The sequence below is a fragment of the Ranitomeya variabilis genome, chromosome 1 (genome assembly GCF_051348905.1).
Source record: "Ranitomeya variabilis isolate aRanVar5 chromosome 1, aRanVar5.hap1, whole genome shotgun sequence".
NCBI classification, from domain to species: domain Eukaryota; kingdom Metazoa; phylum Chordata; class Amphibia; order Anura; family Dendrobatidae; genus Ranitomeya; species Ranitomeya variabilis.
This window is the reverse complement of record NC_135232.1, coordinates 1,092,191-1,110,404: the sequence shown is the minus strand read 5'-3', so window position 1 is coordinate 1,110,404 and position 18,214 is coordinate 1,092,191. Positions and strand designations below refer to the sequence as shown.

Genomic DNA, 18,214 nt, shown 5'->3' with positions numbered 1-18,214 from the left:
CCGCAAGTATCGGCCGATATTTGCGGTATCGGAATTCCGATACCGAGATCCGATACTTTTGTTGTATCGGGAATCGGTATCGGGATCGATATAATGTGTAAAAAAGAATTAAAATAAAAAATATTGATATACTCACCTCTCCGGCAGCCTTCTTTGCTTAAAATGCGCACGTTTACTGCCTTCCGTGATGTCCGGCTTCTGATTGGCCTAATTCTAGGCATTCAGGACCTGAAAATTACGTCACGGCTTGTGATTGGTCGCGTCGCGGTCACATGGACGGCACACGACCAATCAGAAGCCATGACGTCACGGAAGTCATTAAACGCGCGCATTTTAAGCAAAGAAGGCTGCCGGCTCCCTCGGTAAGGTGCAGGCTGCGTCAGAGAGGTGAGTATATCAATATTTTTTATTTTAATTCTTTATTTTACATATTAATATGGATCCCAGGGCCTGAAGGAGAGTTTCCTCTCCTTCAGACCCTGGGAACCATCAGGGATACCGTCCGATACTTGAGTCCCATTGACTTGTATTGGTATCGGATTAGATCCGATACTTTGCCGGTATCGGCCGATACTTTCCGATGCCGATACTTTCAAGTATCGGACGGTATCGCTCAACACTACTTGAGATAACTTATTTCCTGCAGAGACGAGTCCTGGCTGGAAGAAGTGATGGCGGTCTGTGCTGGATGACAGATGAAGGACTTCACCTAGAGACGTCACTGTGAGTCAGTGTTACCTGTACACTGACACTATACACTGTATACTATACACAGCGGTCCTGTGTATAATGTCACCAGTGATCACTGTATTACCTATACATTATATACAGAGCTCCTGTGTATAATGGCACTGATGGTGATCGTATTGTGTTTTTTATATTACTGATCATAATTTTAGTATTCAGTCACTATGTGGTGGTAATATGTGGTCTGGACATGGTGTTGCGGTATTTGTCCCTTGTATGTGCTTTTTGGTCACTTTGTGGTGGTAATATGTGGTCTGGTCATGGTGTGGCGGTATTTGTTCCCTTTATTTGATATTATTCGATCACTGTGGTGGTAATATGTGGTTTGGTCATGGTGTAGCGGTATTTGTTCTTTGTATGTGATATTATTCGGTCACTGGTGGTAATATGTGGTCTGGTCATGGTGTGGCGGTATTTGTTCCTTGTATGTGCTATTTGGTCACCATGAACAGAATGTGGGTCACAAGGACCCAGAAACAACGACCAAAGCGTCCAAAAAAATTGATGCTATGTGTAAAAATTCAAATAACTTTATTTCATCAATACTTCATATACAACCTATAACATCATTAATGTCAACAAGAGACAGGTGAGTATCAGGTGCTGCAAGGTGTGCAGAAACACCGCATGATTATAAAACCAAACAAATTAAGGGCGCACGGAGCCCAGGACATAACCACCCATAATGGTCAAAACATGTGCTAACCAGAATAAATAAATATATTGCACATATTGGGCTATACAGAGTTCCATTCAGACCTAGAATGCAGGTCCTGTTGGTACAAAGCAGGGTAACAACTATTCAATAGGGTACATTTATTTAGGACATAATCAATACCAATTACCTCCAAGTGGAAAATCGGGTGAAATGTCCACAGGCTCCGTTTGTCCTCCCCGACGCACGTTTCGGTTTAACACCTTCCTCAGGGGGCATGTTAAGTGAGGCTAGATGTATAGTTTTATAGTCACTCGTACCGGAAGTGACCGGGAACGACCCAGAAGTACAAAGCAGTGGCTATAGCACCGCTCAGCATTTCCCCAGAACGCTAGCAGCGGCAATTTGGTGGTACATTGTCGATCGGGGTGTGCGCCGCAGACCGCCGACCACTGGACAAACACAGGGCCCTGTGAAGTCCAGGGGCGGACGTACATACGGCGTAGACACCGGCTGAGGATGGAGGCAAACGTGCGCATGCGCGGGTGATCCGCATTACCAAAGCCGCCATCACAGAAATGGGAAGACGCTGCCCAAACAGTGGTAGGTGTGTAACGCACAAAACACAATCGTGTACATAAGAAGCACATGAGGACAAATGCAGAATATTAAAAGCTATACAAAAATCCAAAATCAACAAATAAACAAGCATTAGAAAAAATGTATTATGTGGACGCGGGACCAAAGAAAAGGGGAAGATGTACCTAGAGATATATCCCCACTGTGGGTATACCTAAACAGAGTTCCAAAAGATGGTCAAAAAATGGTCAAAAAATTCAAAACGTCACATCACATATTCTGTCTAAAAAAGGCGCCATAATACAGACTTTCGCACGTTTGCCTCCATCCTCGGCCGGTGTCTACGCCGTATGTACGTCCGCCCCTGGACTTCACAGGGCCCTGTGTTTGTCCAGTGGTCGGCGGTCTGCGATCGACAACCCCGATCGACAATGTACCACCAAATTGCCGCTGCTAGCGTTCTGGGGAAATGCTGAGCGGTTGCTATAGCCACCGCTTTGTACTTCCGGGTCGTTCCCGGTCACTTCCGGTACGAGTGACTATAAAACTATACATCTAGCCTCACTTAACATGCCCCCTGAGGAAGGTGTTAAACCGAAACGTGCGTCGGGGAGGACAAACGGAGCCTGTGGACATTTCACCCGATTTTCCACTTGGAGGTAATTGGTATTGATTATGTCCTAAATAAATGTACCCTATTGAATAGTTGTTACCCTGCTTTGTACCAACAGGACCTGCATTCTAGGTCTGAATGGAACTCTGTATAGCCCAATATGTGCAATATATTTATTTATTCTGGTTAGCACATGTTTTGACCATTATGGGTGGTTATGTCCTGGGCTCCGTGCGCCCTTAATTTGTTTGGTTTTATAATCATGCGGTGTTTCTGCACACCTTGCAGCACCTGATACTCACCTGTCTCTTGTTGACATTAATGATGTTATAGGTTGTATATGAAGTATTGATGAAATAAAGTTATTTGAATTTTTACACATAGCATCAATTTTTTTTGGACGCTTTGGTCGTTGTTTCTGGGTCCTTGTGACCCACATTCTGTTGCTGTTCTCGATTAGTGACTTGTCCTGTAGTATAGTCCTGGTAGATTTTTCCGCAGCTGTAATCTTTTGGTTAGCCTTTTGGCTTCTATATTGAAATCTTTTTCAGCTATGTTTGTTTTTGTTGTTTTTTTGTTTATTTGGTCACCATGTGGTGGTAATATGTGGTCTGGTCATGGTGTGGCGGTATTTGTTCCTTGTGCTATTTGGTCACTATGTGGTGGTAATATGTGGTCTGGTCATGGTGTAGCGGTATTTGTTCTTTGTATGTGATATTATTCGGTCACTGGTGGTAATATGTGGTCTGGTCATGGTGTGGCGGTATTTGTTCCTTGTATGTGCTATTTGGTCACCATGTGGTGGTAATATGTGGTCTGATCATGATGTGACAGTATTTGTTCCTTGTGCTATTTGGTCACTTTGTGGTGGTAATATGTGGTCTGGTCATGGTGTGGCGGTATTTGATCCTTGTGCTATTTGGTCACTATGTGGTGGTAATATGTGGTCTGGTCATGGTGTGGTGATATTTATCCCCTGTATGTGGTATTATTTGGTCACTATGTGGTGGTAATATGTGGTCTGGTCATGGTGTGGCCGTATTTGTTCCTTGTATGTGGCATTCGGTCACTATGTGGTCTGGTCATGATGTAGTGGTATGTGTTTCTTATATGTGGTATTATAGGTCGCTATGTGGTAGTAATCTGATTCAGTCATGGTGCGGTGGTATTTGTTCGATGTGATATTATTGGTCATTTTAAAAATTGAACAATAAAAATATACCTAAATTGTATTGCATATTTTAACAAATATTTAGTAGGTTACAGCAGAGTAGGGCCCGGCTAAAAGTGTCTACTGTGTTATGTGACGGCTTAAAAAATCTTTTGGCCAAAACAAAAGCTGCCGGCTATATGTGTGATCTGGTGATGGGAACTGTCAATGTGTGATAGGTGAGAAGTGGAGTTTTTCCAAGAAAGAGCGGTGGGACTGTGGACAATTTGAGGGGTGGACCCTGGGCGAAGTCTCAAGGGGGCCCCAAAAATTTTGCCAGTATGGGGCCCCGAAACTTCTAGTGGCAGCCCTGCCTACAGGTGATAGGACTAGTGTAACATTTCTATCTGTATCCTCATATTAATGGTCTACCTTTCTGGAAGAATTCATTAACAGAAAGACAGAACATAACATTTCTCCACAACAAGACCATTAAAGGGAATCTGTCACCTCATTTTGCCGCTATAAACTGTGGCCACCGGCATCAGGGGCTTATCTCATTCTGTAATGCTGTAGATAAGCCCCCGATGTAACCTGAAAGATGAGAAAAACAACTTAGATTATACTCACCTGGGTGGTCCCGCTGCGGTCCGATGGGCGTCGCGGTCCGGCGCCTCCCATCTTCATAGGAGGACGTCCTTTTCTTTGCTTCCTGTCACGGCTCCGGCGCAGGCGTACTTCATCTCCCTGTTGAGGGTAGAGCAAAGTACTGCAGTGCGCAGGAGCCGGGAAAGGTCAGAGAGGCCCAGGAACTGCGCACTGCAGTACTTTACGCAAATCAGTCCGCCTGCGCCAGAGCAGCGACAGGAAGCAAGGAAGAGGACGTCGTCGCATGAAGATGGGAGGCGCCGGACCGGAGCGCCCCTGGGCGAGTATAATCTAACCTCTTTTTCTCATCTTTCAGGATACATCGGGGGCTTATCTACAGCATTCCAGAATGAGATAAGCCCCTGATGGTGGTGGCCGCAGTTTATAGCGGCAAAATGAGGTGACAGATTCCCTTTAATATGAGGCAGACAGGTAGGACAAGTAACATTTCTATCACCTGTGAGACTATGGAACTCTCTGCCGTATGATGTGGTAATGAGTGAGTCATTACTTACATTTAAGAGGGGACCGCATGCCTTTCTGGAAAAGTATAATGTTACAGGGTATATACACTAGATTCCTTGATAGGGCGTTGATCCAGGGAACTAGTCTGATTGCCGTAGGTGGAGTCGGGAAGGAATTTTTTTCCTTAATGTGGAGCTTAAGGTCCCGTCACACTGAGCAACTTTCCAACGAGAACGACAGCGATCCGTGACGTTGCAGCGTCCTGGATAGCGATCTCGTTGTGTTTGACACGCAGCAGCGATCTGGATCCCGCTGTGATATCGTTGGTCGGAGCTAGAAGTCCAGAACTTTATTTCGTCGCTGGATCACCCGCTGTCATCGCTGGATCGGCGTGTGTGACACCGATCCAGCAATGTGTTCGCTTGTAACCAGGGTAAACATTGGGTTACTAAGCACAGGGCCGCGCTTAGTAACCCGATGTTTACCCTGGTTACCATTGTAAATGTAAAAAAAAAATAAAAAAAATAAAAAAACACTACATACTCACCTTCTTATGTCTGTCACGTCCCCCGCCGTCAGCTTCCCGCACTGACTGTGAGTGCCGGCCGTAATGTAAAAGCAGAGCACAGCGGTGACGTCACCGCTGTGCTGTGCTTTACGGCTGGCGCTCACAGTCAGTACGGGAAGCTGACGGCGAGGGACGTGACAGACACCGGAATGTAAGTATGTAGTGGTTTTTTTTTTTTACATTTACAATGGTAACCAGGGTAAACATCGGGTTACTAAGCGCGGCCCTAAGCTTAGTAACCCGATGTTTACCCTGGTTTCCCGGGGACTTCGGCATCGTTGGTCGCTGGAGAGCGGTCTGTGTGACAGCTCTCCAGCAACCACACAGCGATGAAACAGCGATCACGGCCAGGGTGTATCACTGGTTGTGATCGTTGGTAAATCGTTTAGTGTAACGGTACCTTTACTCTTTGCCACATGGTTTCTTTTTGCCTTCCTCTGGATCAACATGTTAGGGCATGTTAGGTTAGGCTATGGGTTGGACTAGATGGACTTAAGGTCTTCCTTCAACCTTAATAACTATGTAACTATGTATCCTGTATGCCCATATTAATAGGCCATACACGTCCCGGGTGGGTTGACATATTCCCTTTAAAAGTATTTATTATATTTGTCCCGAAATTATTTTTTCAGTAGGATTTCATCATAAACGTTGGAGTGTTTGGATTCTGCATCCTGTATGCATCACCGTCCATAGACTGCAAGTACTGTGATACACAGCCGCTGTAGAAGACAATCACTACAACATTTTTAGTTAAGCTCTGACAAAATATGCAAATAAGTTAAAAAAAAAAAAAAAACACAGAGTTTTAAAAAAAAAAAAGTTATGGACACCTTCCGGGAAATTCAAAGTGCATCTAAATAAGTTTGGAAATTGTGTTTCCCCCAAGATTTTTCCACCATATAGCTTATACACACTTGTTGTTTCCCTCTGCACTTTATCGACTGCAGAATGAGCTAACTGAGAATCTGTCAGAGGGATTCTGGTGTAAGAGCACACACCACACTGGAGCAGAGCTGAACTTCGATGTGGTCATAGATTAGTTGAGAAGAGCTCAAAAAAAGACAGAAAAAAAGATGTTACAGATCCCACAGATTCTCAATTAACTGGTTCTGCACCCAAACAGAGCTTGTACAGAACAAAGGGTGGATTTCTTTTTTTTTTTTTTAAACCCAATGGCAAAAATTCTTCTTAAGACCAAAATCCATAAGCAGCGCAGTTTGTCGATGGCACGCTTGCGGCAGATGTGGGCACTCACTTGGGTAGCTGAAGTCTTGAGGTCGCTGCCTCTTAGTTGGACACAGATAATCTGCAACAAACACCAAAACCTGCAACCAAGCGGAAAAATGATTATCCAGACGGCCCCGGAGGACGACAGTCTGATGCCCACTATTCCTGCAATATATAACCGCACTATATGGGGTCTCCAGGAACTAGATGGACTGGGGTTGGGGCTGCGGCCCCATGAGCACCGATGCTATACCAGCCCCATACAGATGGGAGTAGGACAGCAGCGGATAGACCGGGGGTCCTGTGGAATCAGAGGGGGTATTTATCATATCCATTCCACAGATCTTATCGGATACAAATGACTTACCATCCCTAAGACCAGTCCGAGGAACAGGGTCATGAACCCGAATATGATGTAAGACCCCCAGACGGGAAGGCCAACGTCTTCCACTAAATAGTTGTGGCAGTACTGCAAAGAAACGGATGATCAGGACGTGAACCATCCCCAACAACCTCCAGCTGCTGAGGAACTACAACTCCCAGCTTAAATGGAACCTGTTACCCCCAAAATCTAAGGTGAGCCAAGCCCACCGGCATCAGGGGCTTATCTCCAGCATTCTGTAATGCATTCTGGAATGCTGTAGATAAGCCCCCGATGTTACCTGAAAGGAGAAAAACACGTTAGATTATACTCACCCAGGGGCGGTCCCCGCTGTGGTCCGGTCCGATGGGCGTCGCGGTCCGGTCATCTTCATAGGATGACGTCCTCTTCTTGTCTTCAGGTCACGGCTCCGGTGCCGGCGTACTTTATTTCCCTGTTGAGGGCAGAGCACAGTACAGCAGTGCGCAGGTGCTGGGCCTCTCTGACCTTTTCCTGTGCACTGCTGTACTGTGCTCTGCCCTCAACAGGACAGATCAGTCCGCCTGCACCGGAGCCGTGACAGGAGGCAAACAAGAGGACATCATCGTAAGAAGATGGGAGGCCCCGGACCGGACCGCGACGCCCATCGGACCCGGACCGCAGCGGGACCGCCCCTGGGTGAGTATAATCTAACCTCTTTCAGGTAACATCAGGGGCTTATCTACAGCATTACAGAATGCATTACACAATGCTGGAGATAAGCCCCTGATGACGGTGGCCGCAGCTCACCTTCGATGTTGGGGGTGACAGGTTCCCTTTAAGAGCCTGAAACTGATGGATAACTTTCAGGATCTCTGCTTGCTGTCAGTCATGGGAAAATGTGTGGTGTTAAACCTGTGCGGACCCGAAAATCCTTCTGCTGGAGAGTTTGCTGCAATTACATCCAGTCTGTACAATATTGTGTGTGCCGAGCACCCAGACTGTTACACTGGAGCAAACCCTCTGCACCAAGGGAGAAGGGGGATCTGAGAGGGTACCTGGCTCCCCACCGCCGCTGCTGGAACATCGGAGCCCACCGGAATGTACCTACCCGAATCCACACTGACAGCTGGAACAAGGTGGACATGCCGCTCATCCTGCAGGGAAGATGGGGGGGATACATTACTGTATGGCACGGCCGAGGCAGACAAGCCCCCCGCTTACCTACGTTATAGGGGCTGGACGCTGGGATCTACTTACAGCAGTGAATCGGGGCTGACCCAGGAGGACACGGCCTCCATCGCCTCCCACTCCTTCTCGTTCACAAAGCTGATGAAGTCCTTGTGGGTCCGGGGGCCCTGATACTTCCGGAAAACGCCATCTTTACAGCTAGACATAAAGTAAGAAATGCTGAGAATCCTCCGCCGGCCGCTACCTGCCCCGCTCACAGCTAATAGACCCCCTTGTGTGCCCCTCCAAAAGGAGATTACGGGGGGGGGGGCTTTATAGCACCTCTCAGCTTCCAGATTTTCTTTAAAGGGGATGTCTCATGAAGGTGACCACCTGTCCATATAAAAATTAGAGGGGCCAATAAAAATCAAAGATCGCCCTCTTCGGACTGCTTCAGCGTGCGGTGCAGCCTTCTTCATCTGAATGGCTGCCATGTAATACTACATTTCTCCAGCAGAGGTCACTGCAGTGAAAGTATCCGGCTGGCAGAGGCTTCCACTGACAAGATTGGGGTCAGAGGCGATCAGATGATCAGTAGTGATGAGCGAATATACTCGTTACTCCAGATTCCCCAGCACGCTCGGGGGTCCTCCGAGTATAATTTAGTGCTCGGAGATTTAGTTTTCCTCACCGCAGCTGAATGATTTACATCTGATAGCCAGGCTGATTACATGTGGGGGTCCCCTAGCACCCAGGCAACCCCCACATGTACTTATGCTGGATATCAGACGTAAATAATTCAGCTGCAGCGATGAAAACTAAATCTCCGAGCACTAACAAATACTCGGAGGTCACCCGAGCGTGCTGGGGAATCTCCAGTAATGAGTATACTCGCTCATCATTAATGATCACCACCGAATTACATTGGGTTTATTCTGAAGGGGATGACTAATGACACAACCCCCTTAATACAGTAACCTATTGCTGCTCAGGAGGATCGTTCTGAACATCATTTATTCCAAAAACCCAACTGAGTTTATGGCTTGGAGCATCGGAGTTACTAAATCAGCGCCATGCCCGCTCCTGGAGGACCCTTCCTGGAGGACCCTCGGGGGCCACATTATAAAAGGCTGTACATCTGCACACCTCGGGGGACGGCGAGGCCACCTTCAATTCCCACACCTTGTACAATCTGGAAACTTACAGAAAACCCGACCTAATACGATACTAATAGTGCTGGCAAGACGGGCACATACACAGAGAGATCATGCCCACATCCAACCCCCTCTAGTACACGAACCCAGTGGTCAGGCTGAGGATTCAGCCAGTAATACACAAGTACACTAGAAGAATCAATCTTCATCCCAAAGCAGCGCCTCACCTGTCTTCAGGTTGCATGCGGTATTGCAGCTCAGCCTCATTCCCTTTAAGTTGCAATACTAGACACAACCCATAGACAGTGGTGGCGATGCCTCTGGAAGTGGCCATGTTTAGTAATCCTGGGCACCCCCCATAAAGGTGCTACACCTCTGCACCCCACCACCGCCAGGACCCCGATACTCACTGATAGATGGTCGGCAGCGCAGTGATGATAAATCGGCCACTCAGCCCTGCGAAGACAAGACGGGTGGGATGAGTGTGCGGGGTCTGTGTGTGGCTATTGAGAAGGGAGGGGGTCCGGCCGCAGTAGGCGGTGGCTTCGCTCAGACGGATGGAGGCAGGGGACAAAGCTACAACCTGTAAAGTGGCAGAACAAGACGGCGGGGGACCATAGCGACGCCTGACAGCAGTGACCACCGCCATAGTCACCGTACCTTACCAGGATGGAGCGGAGGCCCCGGACACGGAGCGGAGGCCCCGGACACGGAGCGGAGGCCCCGGACACGGAGCGGAGGCCCCGGACACGGAGCGGAGGCCCCGGACACGGAGCGGAGGCCCCGGACACGGAGCGGAGGCCCCGGACACGGAGCGGAGGCCCCGGACATGGAGCGGAGACCCCGGACTGCCGGGATTACCTGGCTGGGCGGTGACGTCCACCTTGGCGATGTTCACATTGAGATCATCTCCCCATTCTGCAAACTCCTTCCACTCCAGCTGCAGCTTCTGGCAGGCCGGGCACCAGGGCGCGTAGCTGCGGGGACAACACTCGTGTTACACGACTCTGGCAGGATCTCCGCTTACTGCTGGCGAACGGAAACATTTTACTGCCAGCTAAAGAGTGAAAATCCTGTGCGAACCCAATGACGGTCACAGCTGAAGATCTGTTACAATTGTATCCAGTTCTGACAATCGCCTCAGCTGCACCGACACATTGTAACAGACAAGAGGAAGAGGAGTCACCCTGCGCAGGGTTGTTGGGGGCGGGCACGGCAAATCTCTGCAGCTAAGCCAGTCAGTGACAGCAGGAGAGAAAGGAAGAGGGGAAATCCAGTACACAGCCGGACATTCAGCACAAACCCCCACTGTAGAACTACAAGTCCCAGGAAGTTTAGGACAGCAAGTTCCTGGAGGCTGCTGCAGAACTACAAGTCCCAGGATATCTGACAGAGACTAATATCTGTGACTTCCTGGGAGCTGTCAATTTGCTGGTAGTTCTACAGACATTAGTCTTGGGGTAGGTGCACACTGTCTGTAACCGCTGCAGGTTGGACGTTGCTGCACCGACGCCCGTGGCTCACCCGCAGAGACGGACATGTGGCGCCTCTCCAGACTGCAGCATGTCTATTCATCCTGCAGAGACGTGAGCTTTCATATGATAAATCTCACCGATGCAATGTATTGGACGCTGTGATTCCACAGTTCAGTGATCACATGCGGAATCACCTGTGGAGACGGACATGTGGCATCTCTCCAGACTGCAGCATGTCTATACATCCTGCAGAGACCCGAGCTTCCACAAGATAAATCTCACCCATACAATGTATTGGACGCGGTGATTCCGCACGGTTCAGTGATCACATGAGGAATCACCTGTGGAGACGGACATGTGGCACCTCTCCAGACCACAGACCACAGCATGTCTATTCATCCTGCAGAGACGCGAGCTTCCACAAGATAAATCTCACCCATACAATGTATTGGACGCGGTGATTCCGCACGGTTCAGTGATCACATGCGGAGTCACCTGCGGAGACGGACATGTGGCGTCTCTCCAGACAGCAGCATGTCTATTCATCCTGCAGAGACGCGGGCTTCCACAAGATAAATCTCATCCATACAATGTATTGGACGCGGTGATTCCGCACGGTTCAGTGATCACATGCGGAATCACCTGTGGAGACGGACATGTGGCGTCTCTCCAGACCGCAGCATGTCTATTCATCCTGCAGAGACGCAAGCTTCCACAAGATAAATCTCATCCATACAATGTATTGGACACGGTGATTCCGCACGGTTCAGTGATCACATGAGGAATCACCTGTGGAGACGGACATGTGGCGTCTCTCCAGACAGCAGCATGTCTATTCATCCTGCAGAGACACGAGCTTCCACAAGATAAATCTCACCCATACAATGTATTGGGACGCGGTGATTCCGCACGGTTCAGTGATCACATGAGGAATCACCTGTGGAGACGGACATGTGGCGTCTCTCCAGACCGCAGCATGTCTATTCATCATGCAGAGACGCGGGCTTCCACAAGATAAATCTCATCCATACAATGTATTGGACGCGGTGATTCCGCACGGTTCAGTGATCACATGAGGAATCACCTGTGGAGACGGACATGTGGCACCTCTCCAGACTGCAGCATGTCTATACATCCTGCAGAGACCCGAGCTTCCACAAGATAAATCTCATCCATACAATGTATTGGACGCGGTGATTCCGCACGGTTCAGTGATCACATGCGGAATCACCTGTGGAGACGGACATGTGGCGTCTCTCCAGACTGCAGCATGTCTATTCATCCTGCAGAGACGCAAGCTTCCACAAGATAAATCTCATCCATACAATGTATTGGACACGGTGATTCCGCACGGTTCAGTGATCACATGAGGAATCACCTGTGCAGACGGACATATGGCGTCTCTCCAGACAGCAGCATGTCTATTCATCCTGCAGAGACACGAGCTTCCACAAGATAAATCTCACCCATACAATGTATTGGGACGCGGTGATTCCGCACGGTTCAGTGATCACATGAGGAATCACCTGTGGAGACGGACATGTGGCACCTCTCCAGACCACAGACCACAGCATGTCTATTCATCCTGCAGAGACGCGAGCTTCCACAAGATAAATCTCACCCATACAATGTATTGGACGCGGTGATTCCGCACGGTTCAGTGATCACATGCGGAGTCACCTGCGGAGACGGACATGTGGCGTCTCTCCAGACCGCAGCATGTCTATTCATCCTGCAGAGACGCGGGCTTCCACAAGATAAATCTCATCTATACAATGTATTGGACGCGGTGATTCCGCACGGTTCAGTGATCACATGCGGAATCACCTGCGGAGACGGACATGTGGCGTCTCTCCAGACAGCAGCATGTCTATTCATCCTGCAGAGACGCGGGCTTCCACAAGATAAATCTCATCCATACAATGTATTGGACGCGGTGATTCCGCACGGTTCAGTGATCACATGCTAAGTCACCTGCGGAGACGGACATGTGGCGTCTCTCCAGACAGCAGCATGTCTATTCATCCTGCAGACACGCGAGCTTCCACAAGATAAATCTCACCCATACAATGTATTGGGACGTGGTGATTCCGCACGGTTCAGTGATCACATGAGGAATCACCTGTGGAGACGGACATGTGGCGTCTCTCCAGACTGCAGCATGTCTATACATCCTGCAGAGACGCGAGCTTCCACAAGATAAATCTCACCCATACAATGTATTGGACGCGGTGATTCCGCACGGTTCAGTGATCACATGAGGAATCACCTGTGGAGACGGACATGTGGCATCTCTCCAGACTGCAGGATGTCTATTCATCCTGCAGAGACGCGAGCTTCTACAAGATAAATCTCACCCATACAATGTATTGGATGTGGTTATTCCGCACGGTTCAGTGATCACATGAGGAATCACCTGTGGAGACGGACATGTGGCACCTCTCCAGACTGCAGCCTGTCTATACATCCTGCAGAGACCCGAGCTTCCACAAGATAAATCTCATCCATACAATGTATTGGACGCGGTGATTCCGCACGGTTCAGTGATCACATGAGGAATCACCTGTGGAGACAGACATGTGGCACCTCTCCAGACTGCAGCCTGTCTATTCATCCTGCAGAGACGTGAGCTTCCACAAGATAAATCTCACCCATACAATGTATTGGACGCGGTTATTCCGCACGGTTCAGTGATCACATGTGGAATCACCTGTGGAGACGGACATGTGGCGTCTCTCCAGACTGCAGCATGTCTATTCATCCTGCAGAGACGCGAGCATCCACAAGATAAATCTCACCCATACAATGTATTGGACGCGGTTATTCCGCACGGTTCAGTGATCACATGAGGAATCACCTGTGGAGACGGACATGTGGCGTCTCTCCAGACTGCAGGATGTCTATTCATCCTGCAGAGACGCGAGCTTCCACAAGATAAATATCACCCATACAATGTATTGGACGCAGTGATTCCGCACGGTTCAGTGATCACATGAGGAATCACCCGCGGAGACGGACATGTGGCACCTCTCCAGACTGCAGCATGTCTATTCATCCTGCAGAGACGCGAGCTTCCACAAGATAAATCTCACCCATACAATGTATTGGACGCGGTTATTCTGCACGGTTCAGTGATCACATGAGGAATCACCTGTGGAGACGGACATGTGGCGTCTCTCCAGACTGCAGGATGTCTATTCATCCTGCAGAGACGCGAGCTTCCACAAAATAAATCTCACCCATACAATGTATTGGACGCGGTTATTCCGCACGGTTCAGTGATCACATGAGGAATCACCTGTGGAGACGGACATGTGGCGTCTCTCCAGACTGCAGGATGTCTATTCATCCTGCAGAGACGCGAGCTTCCACAAGATAAATATCACCCATACAATGTATTGGATGCAGTGATTCCGCACGGTTCAGTGATCACATGAGGAATCACCCGCGGAGACGGACATGTGGCACCTCTCCAGACTGCAGCATGTCTATTCATCCTGCAGAGACGCGAGCTTCCACAAGATAAATCTCACCCATACAATGTATTGGACGCGGTTATTCTGCACGGTTCAGTGATCACATGAGGAATCACCTGTGGAGACGGACATGTGGCGTCTCTCCAGACTGCAGGATGTCTATTCATCCTGCAGAGACGCGAGCTTCCACAAGATAAATCTCACCCATACAATGTATTGGACGCGGTTATTCCGCACGGTTCAGTGATCACATGCGGAATCACCCGCGTTTAATAGCTGGCAGCGGACACGAGCTGTGTCCCATGCACTGCCAATTACTGACGGTGTGCACATATGGTTTTCTGGGATTTGTAGTTCTACAGCTCTTTTAGGCTTCTTGTCGCCAAATGTTCTATCAGTAGCCAGTACATGCTGCAAAGTGTTCTGGGATTGGTTGTAGAACTAGAAGTGCCAGCAAGCCCCTCAGCAAGGCTAAGGCCACGTGCACACGTTGCAGAAAGTGGTGCGGATTTTTCCAGACTGATTTTTGTAAATCCTCACGGTGGATTTTTTGGCGGATTCCTATTATGGAGCAGGTGTAAACAGCAAAGAAATTGACAAGCTGCGGAATATACAATGCTACGTTTCCGCGCGGTATTTTCCGCAGCATGTGCACTGCGGATTGCGTTTTCCATAGGTTTACATGGAACTGTAAACTCAGGGAAAACTGCTGCAGATCCGCAGCAGCAAAATCCGCAACGTGTGCGCATAGCCTCAGTGGCTGGAAAAAATAGTCTACAGCTGTAGAACTACAAGTACAAGGGAACTTTCGAGATTTTACAAGATTAGAGCAGAGACTCACTCTGGTAGAACCACAAGTCCCAGGAGCCTGGGACAGGATGCTGCCATTTTATTCTTGCTATAGTTCTAGATAATTAGTCCCAGGAAGCTGATACAGCAGAACTACAAGTGCCAGCAAGTCTAGAAGAGCAGGAGTAAGGAATAGCATCGGTCATTGTAGAACTACAAGTCCCAGAAAAGCCGACAGTGGGGCAGAGAGTAACGTCTGCAGAACTACAATCACCAGCGATCCTACAACACCCAGAAGTTTCCTAGGACTTGTAGTTCTACACTATTCCACACTCCTGAGCCTTGTGGTTCTACACTTGCTGGAACTTGCAGTTCTCCTACACCAGGGGCCAATACCTGTCTCCTTGGCTTCTCTAGAACCACAAGTCTCAGCAAGAATAAACCAGCATAGCCTGTGCTGGGCTCCTGGGACTTGTGGTTCTACATGTGCAAGTCTCTGCTCTATTCTTGTAAAATCTCAAAGGTTTCCTTTGACTTGTAGTTCTACAACGGCACAACGTTCCTAGCGCCTACGCCTGTAGCAGCTTGCTGGCACTTGTAGTTCCCCAATAGCAGTCTGCACCCGGCTCCTCGGCTTCCTGATGTTTGCTGTGCTACAGCCAAAAGACCCAGATATAGGTTACTGCTGTAGAACTACAAGTATCAGCAGACACGAATGTCTGTAGAATTACCAGCAGGCAATTGTGGAACCACAAGCGCCAGCACACCCAGACAGCACCCGAAGCCTTACAATGTGATCATCCATTCCCCCTGCAGGATGTCCCTCCAGCTGCCGTCAGTGATCTCTACCACGTCTCCCTTCTTGGCCAGCAGCAGCGTTACCGGGAGCAGGACGAGCAGGAAGCAGCGGACATTAATGTGCTGCGCCATGACAGCGCTGACCCCGCCCCTCACACGGCGCCATGACACCGCTGATCCCGCCCCTCACACGGCGCCATGACCCCGCCCCTCACACGGCGCCACGACACCGCTGACCCCGCCCCTCACACGGCGCCAGGACGCGAGTTTTGACTTCGCAGGTTGATTGTGTTGTGGGCGTGTCAGGGGAGTGGCAGTCTTCGTGAGCTGCAGCGCTGATTGGTTCATCAGGCTGCATGAAGGCGGCGCATTTAGGAGCGGCTCTGCTCCTGAGACAGGCTTGCAATATGGAACGAGCACAGCCACATTCAGGAGCGCGCATTTCTGCCAGCGCGCATTCAGGAGCGCGCATTTCTGCCAGCGCGCATTCAGGAGCGCGCATTTATGGCTTTCGGCGCGCATTTCGAATGTAAGGAAGCGCGCATTCAGGATCGCGGATCCCTATCCTGACTGTAGTAATCTGTTGTTTATTCCCAGCGGATCCGTAATTCTGCCTGTAGTGAATTGTTGCGTTTATTCCCAGCGGATCCCTATCCTGCCTGTAGTAATCTGTTGTTTATTCCCAGCGGATCCGTATTCTGTCTGTAGTAATCTGTTGTTTATTCCCAGCGGATCCGTATTCTGTCTGTAGTAAATTTTTGCCTGTATTCCCAGCGGATCCCTATCCTGCCTGTAGTAATCTGTTGTTTATTCCCAGCGGATCCGTAATTCTGCCTGTAGTGAATTGTTGCGTTTATTCCCAGCGGATCCCTATCCTGCCTGTAGTAATCTGTTGTTTATTCCCAGCGGATCCGTATTCTGTCTGTAGTAAATTTTTGCCTGTATTCCCAGCGGATCCCTATCCTGCCTGTAGTAATCTGTTGTTTATTCCCAGCGGATCCCTATCCTGCCTGTAGTAATCTGTTGTTTATTCCCAGCGGATCCGTAATTCTGCCTGTAGTGAATTGTTGCGTTTATTCCCAGCGGATCCCTATCCTGCCTGTAGTAATCTGTTGTTTATTCCCAGCGGATCCGTAATTCTGCCTGTAGTGAATTGTTGCGTTTATTCCCAGCGGATCCCTATCCTGCCTGTAGTAATCTGTTGTTTATTCCCAGCGGATCCGTATTCTGTCTGTAGTAAATTTTTGCCTGTATTCCCAGCGGATCCCTATCCTGCCTGTAGTAATCTGTTGTTTATTCCCAGCGGATCCCTATCCTGCCTGTAGTAATCTGTTGTTTATTCCCAGCGGATCCGTATTCTGCCTGTAGTGAATTGTTGCGTTTATTCCCAGCGGATCCCTATCCTGCCTGTAGTAATCTGTTGTTTATTCCCAGCGGATCCGTATTCTGCCTGTAGTAAATTTTTGCCTGTATTCCCAGCGGATCCCTATCCTGCCTGTAGTAATCTGTTGTTTATTCCCAGCGGATCCGTAATTCTGCCTGTAGTGAATTGTTGCGTTTATTCCCAGCGGATCCCTATCCTGCCTGTAGTAATCTGTTGTTTATTCCCAGCGGATCCGTAATTCTGCCTGTAGTGAATTGTTGCGTTTATTCCCAGCGGATCCGTAATTCTGCCTGTAGTAATCTGTTGTTTATTCCCAGCGGATCCCTATCCTGCCTGTAGTAATCTGTTGTTTATTCCCAGCGGATCCGTATTCAGCCTGTAGTAATCTGTTGTTTATTCCCAGCGGATCCGTATTCTGTCTGTAGTAAATTTTTGCCTGTAGTCCCAGCGGATCCCTATCCTGCCTGTAGTAATCTGTTGTTTATTCCCAGCGGATCCCTATCCTGCCTGTAGTAATCTGTTGTTTATTCCCAGCGGATCCCTATCCAGCCTGTAGTAATCTGTTGTTTATTCCCAGCGGATCCGTATTCTGTCTGTAGTAAATTTTTGCCTGTATTCCCAGCGGATCCCTATCCTGCCTGTAGTAATCTGTTGTTTATTCCCAGCGGATCCGTATTCTGCCTGTAGTAATCTGTTGTTTATTCCCAGCGGATCCGTATCCTGCCTGTAGTAATCTGTTGTTTATTCCCAGCGGATCCGTAATTCTGCCTGTAGTGAATTGTTGCGTTTATTCCCAGCGGATCCCTATCCTGCCTGTAGTAATCTGTTGTTTATTCCCAGCGGATCCGTATTCTGCCTGTAGTAAATTTTTGCCTGTATTCCCAGCGGATCCCTATCCTGCCTGTAGTAATCTGTTGTTTATTCCCAGCGGATCCCTATCCTGCCTGTAGTAATCTGTTGTTTATTCCCAGCG

General features: G+C 48.8%; 1 protein-coding gene across 2 annotated transcripts in view; it reads right to left on the bottom strand.

Annotated features, from left to right (window-relative positions):
- LOC143801404 (thioredoxin-related transmembrane protein 1-like) overlaps positions 1-16,100 on the bottom strand; it is a 37,445-nt gene extending 21,345 nt beyond the window's left edge. For both annotated transcript variants that reach the window (XM_077281246.1, XM_077281247.1), the window contains exons 1-7: positions 15,850-16,100; positions 10,181-10,296; positions 9,730-9,775; positions 8,256-8,384; positions 8,107-8,152; positions 7,023-7,124; positions 6,684-6,753 (exon numbers count right to left, since the gene is read on the bottom strand). In XM_077281246.1, the coding sequence (XP_077137361.1) occupies positions 6,684-6,753; positions 7,023-7,124; positions 8,107-8,152; positions 8,256-8,384; positions 9,730-9,775; positions 10,181-10,296; positions 15,850-15,989 (649 nt within the window). In that variant the 5' untranslated portion in view covers positions 15,990-16,100. The remainder of the gene's footprint in view (positions 1-6,683; positions 6,754-7,022; positions 7,125-8,106; positions 8,153-8,255; positions 8,385-9,729; positions 9,776-10,180; positions 10,297-15,849) is intronic.
- Between the last annotated feature and the right edge of the window lie 2,114 nt (positions 16,101-18,214).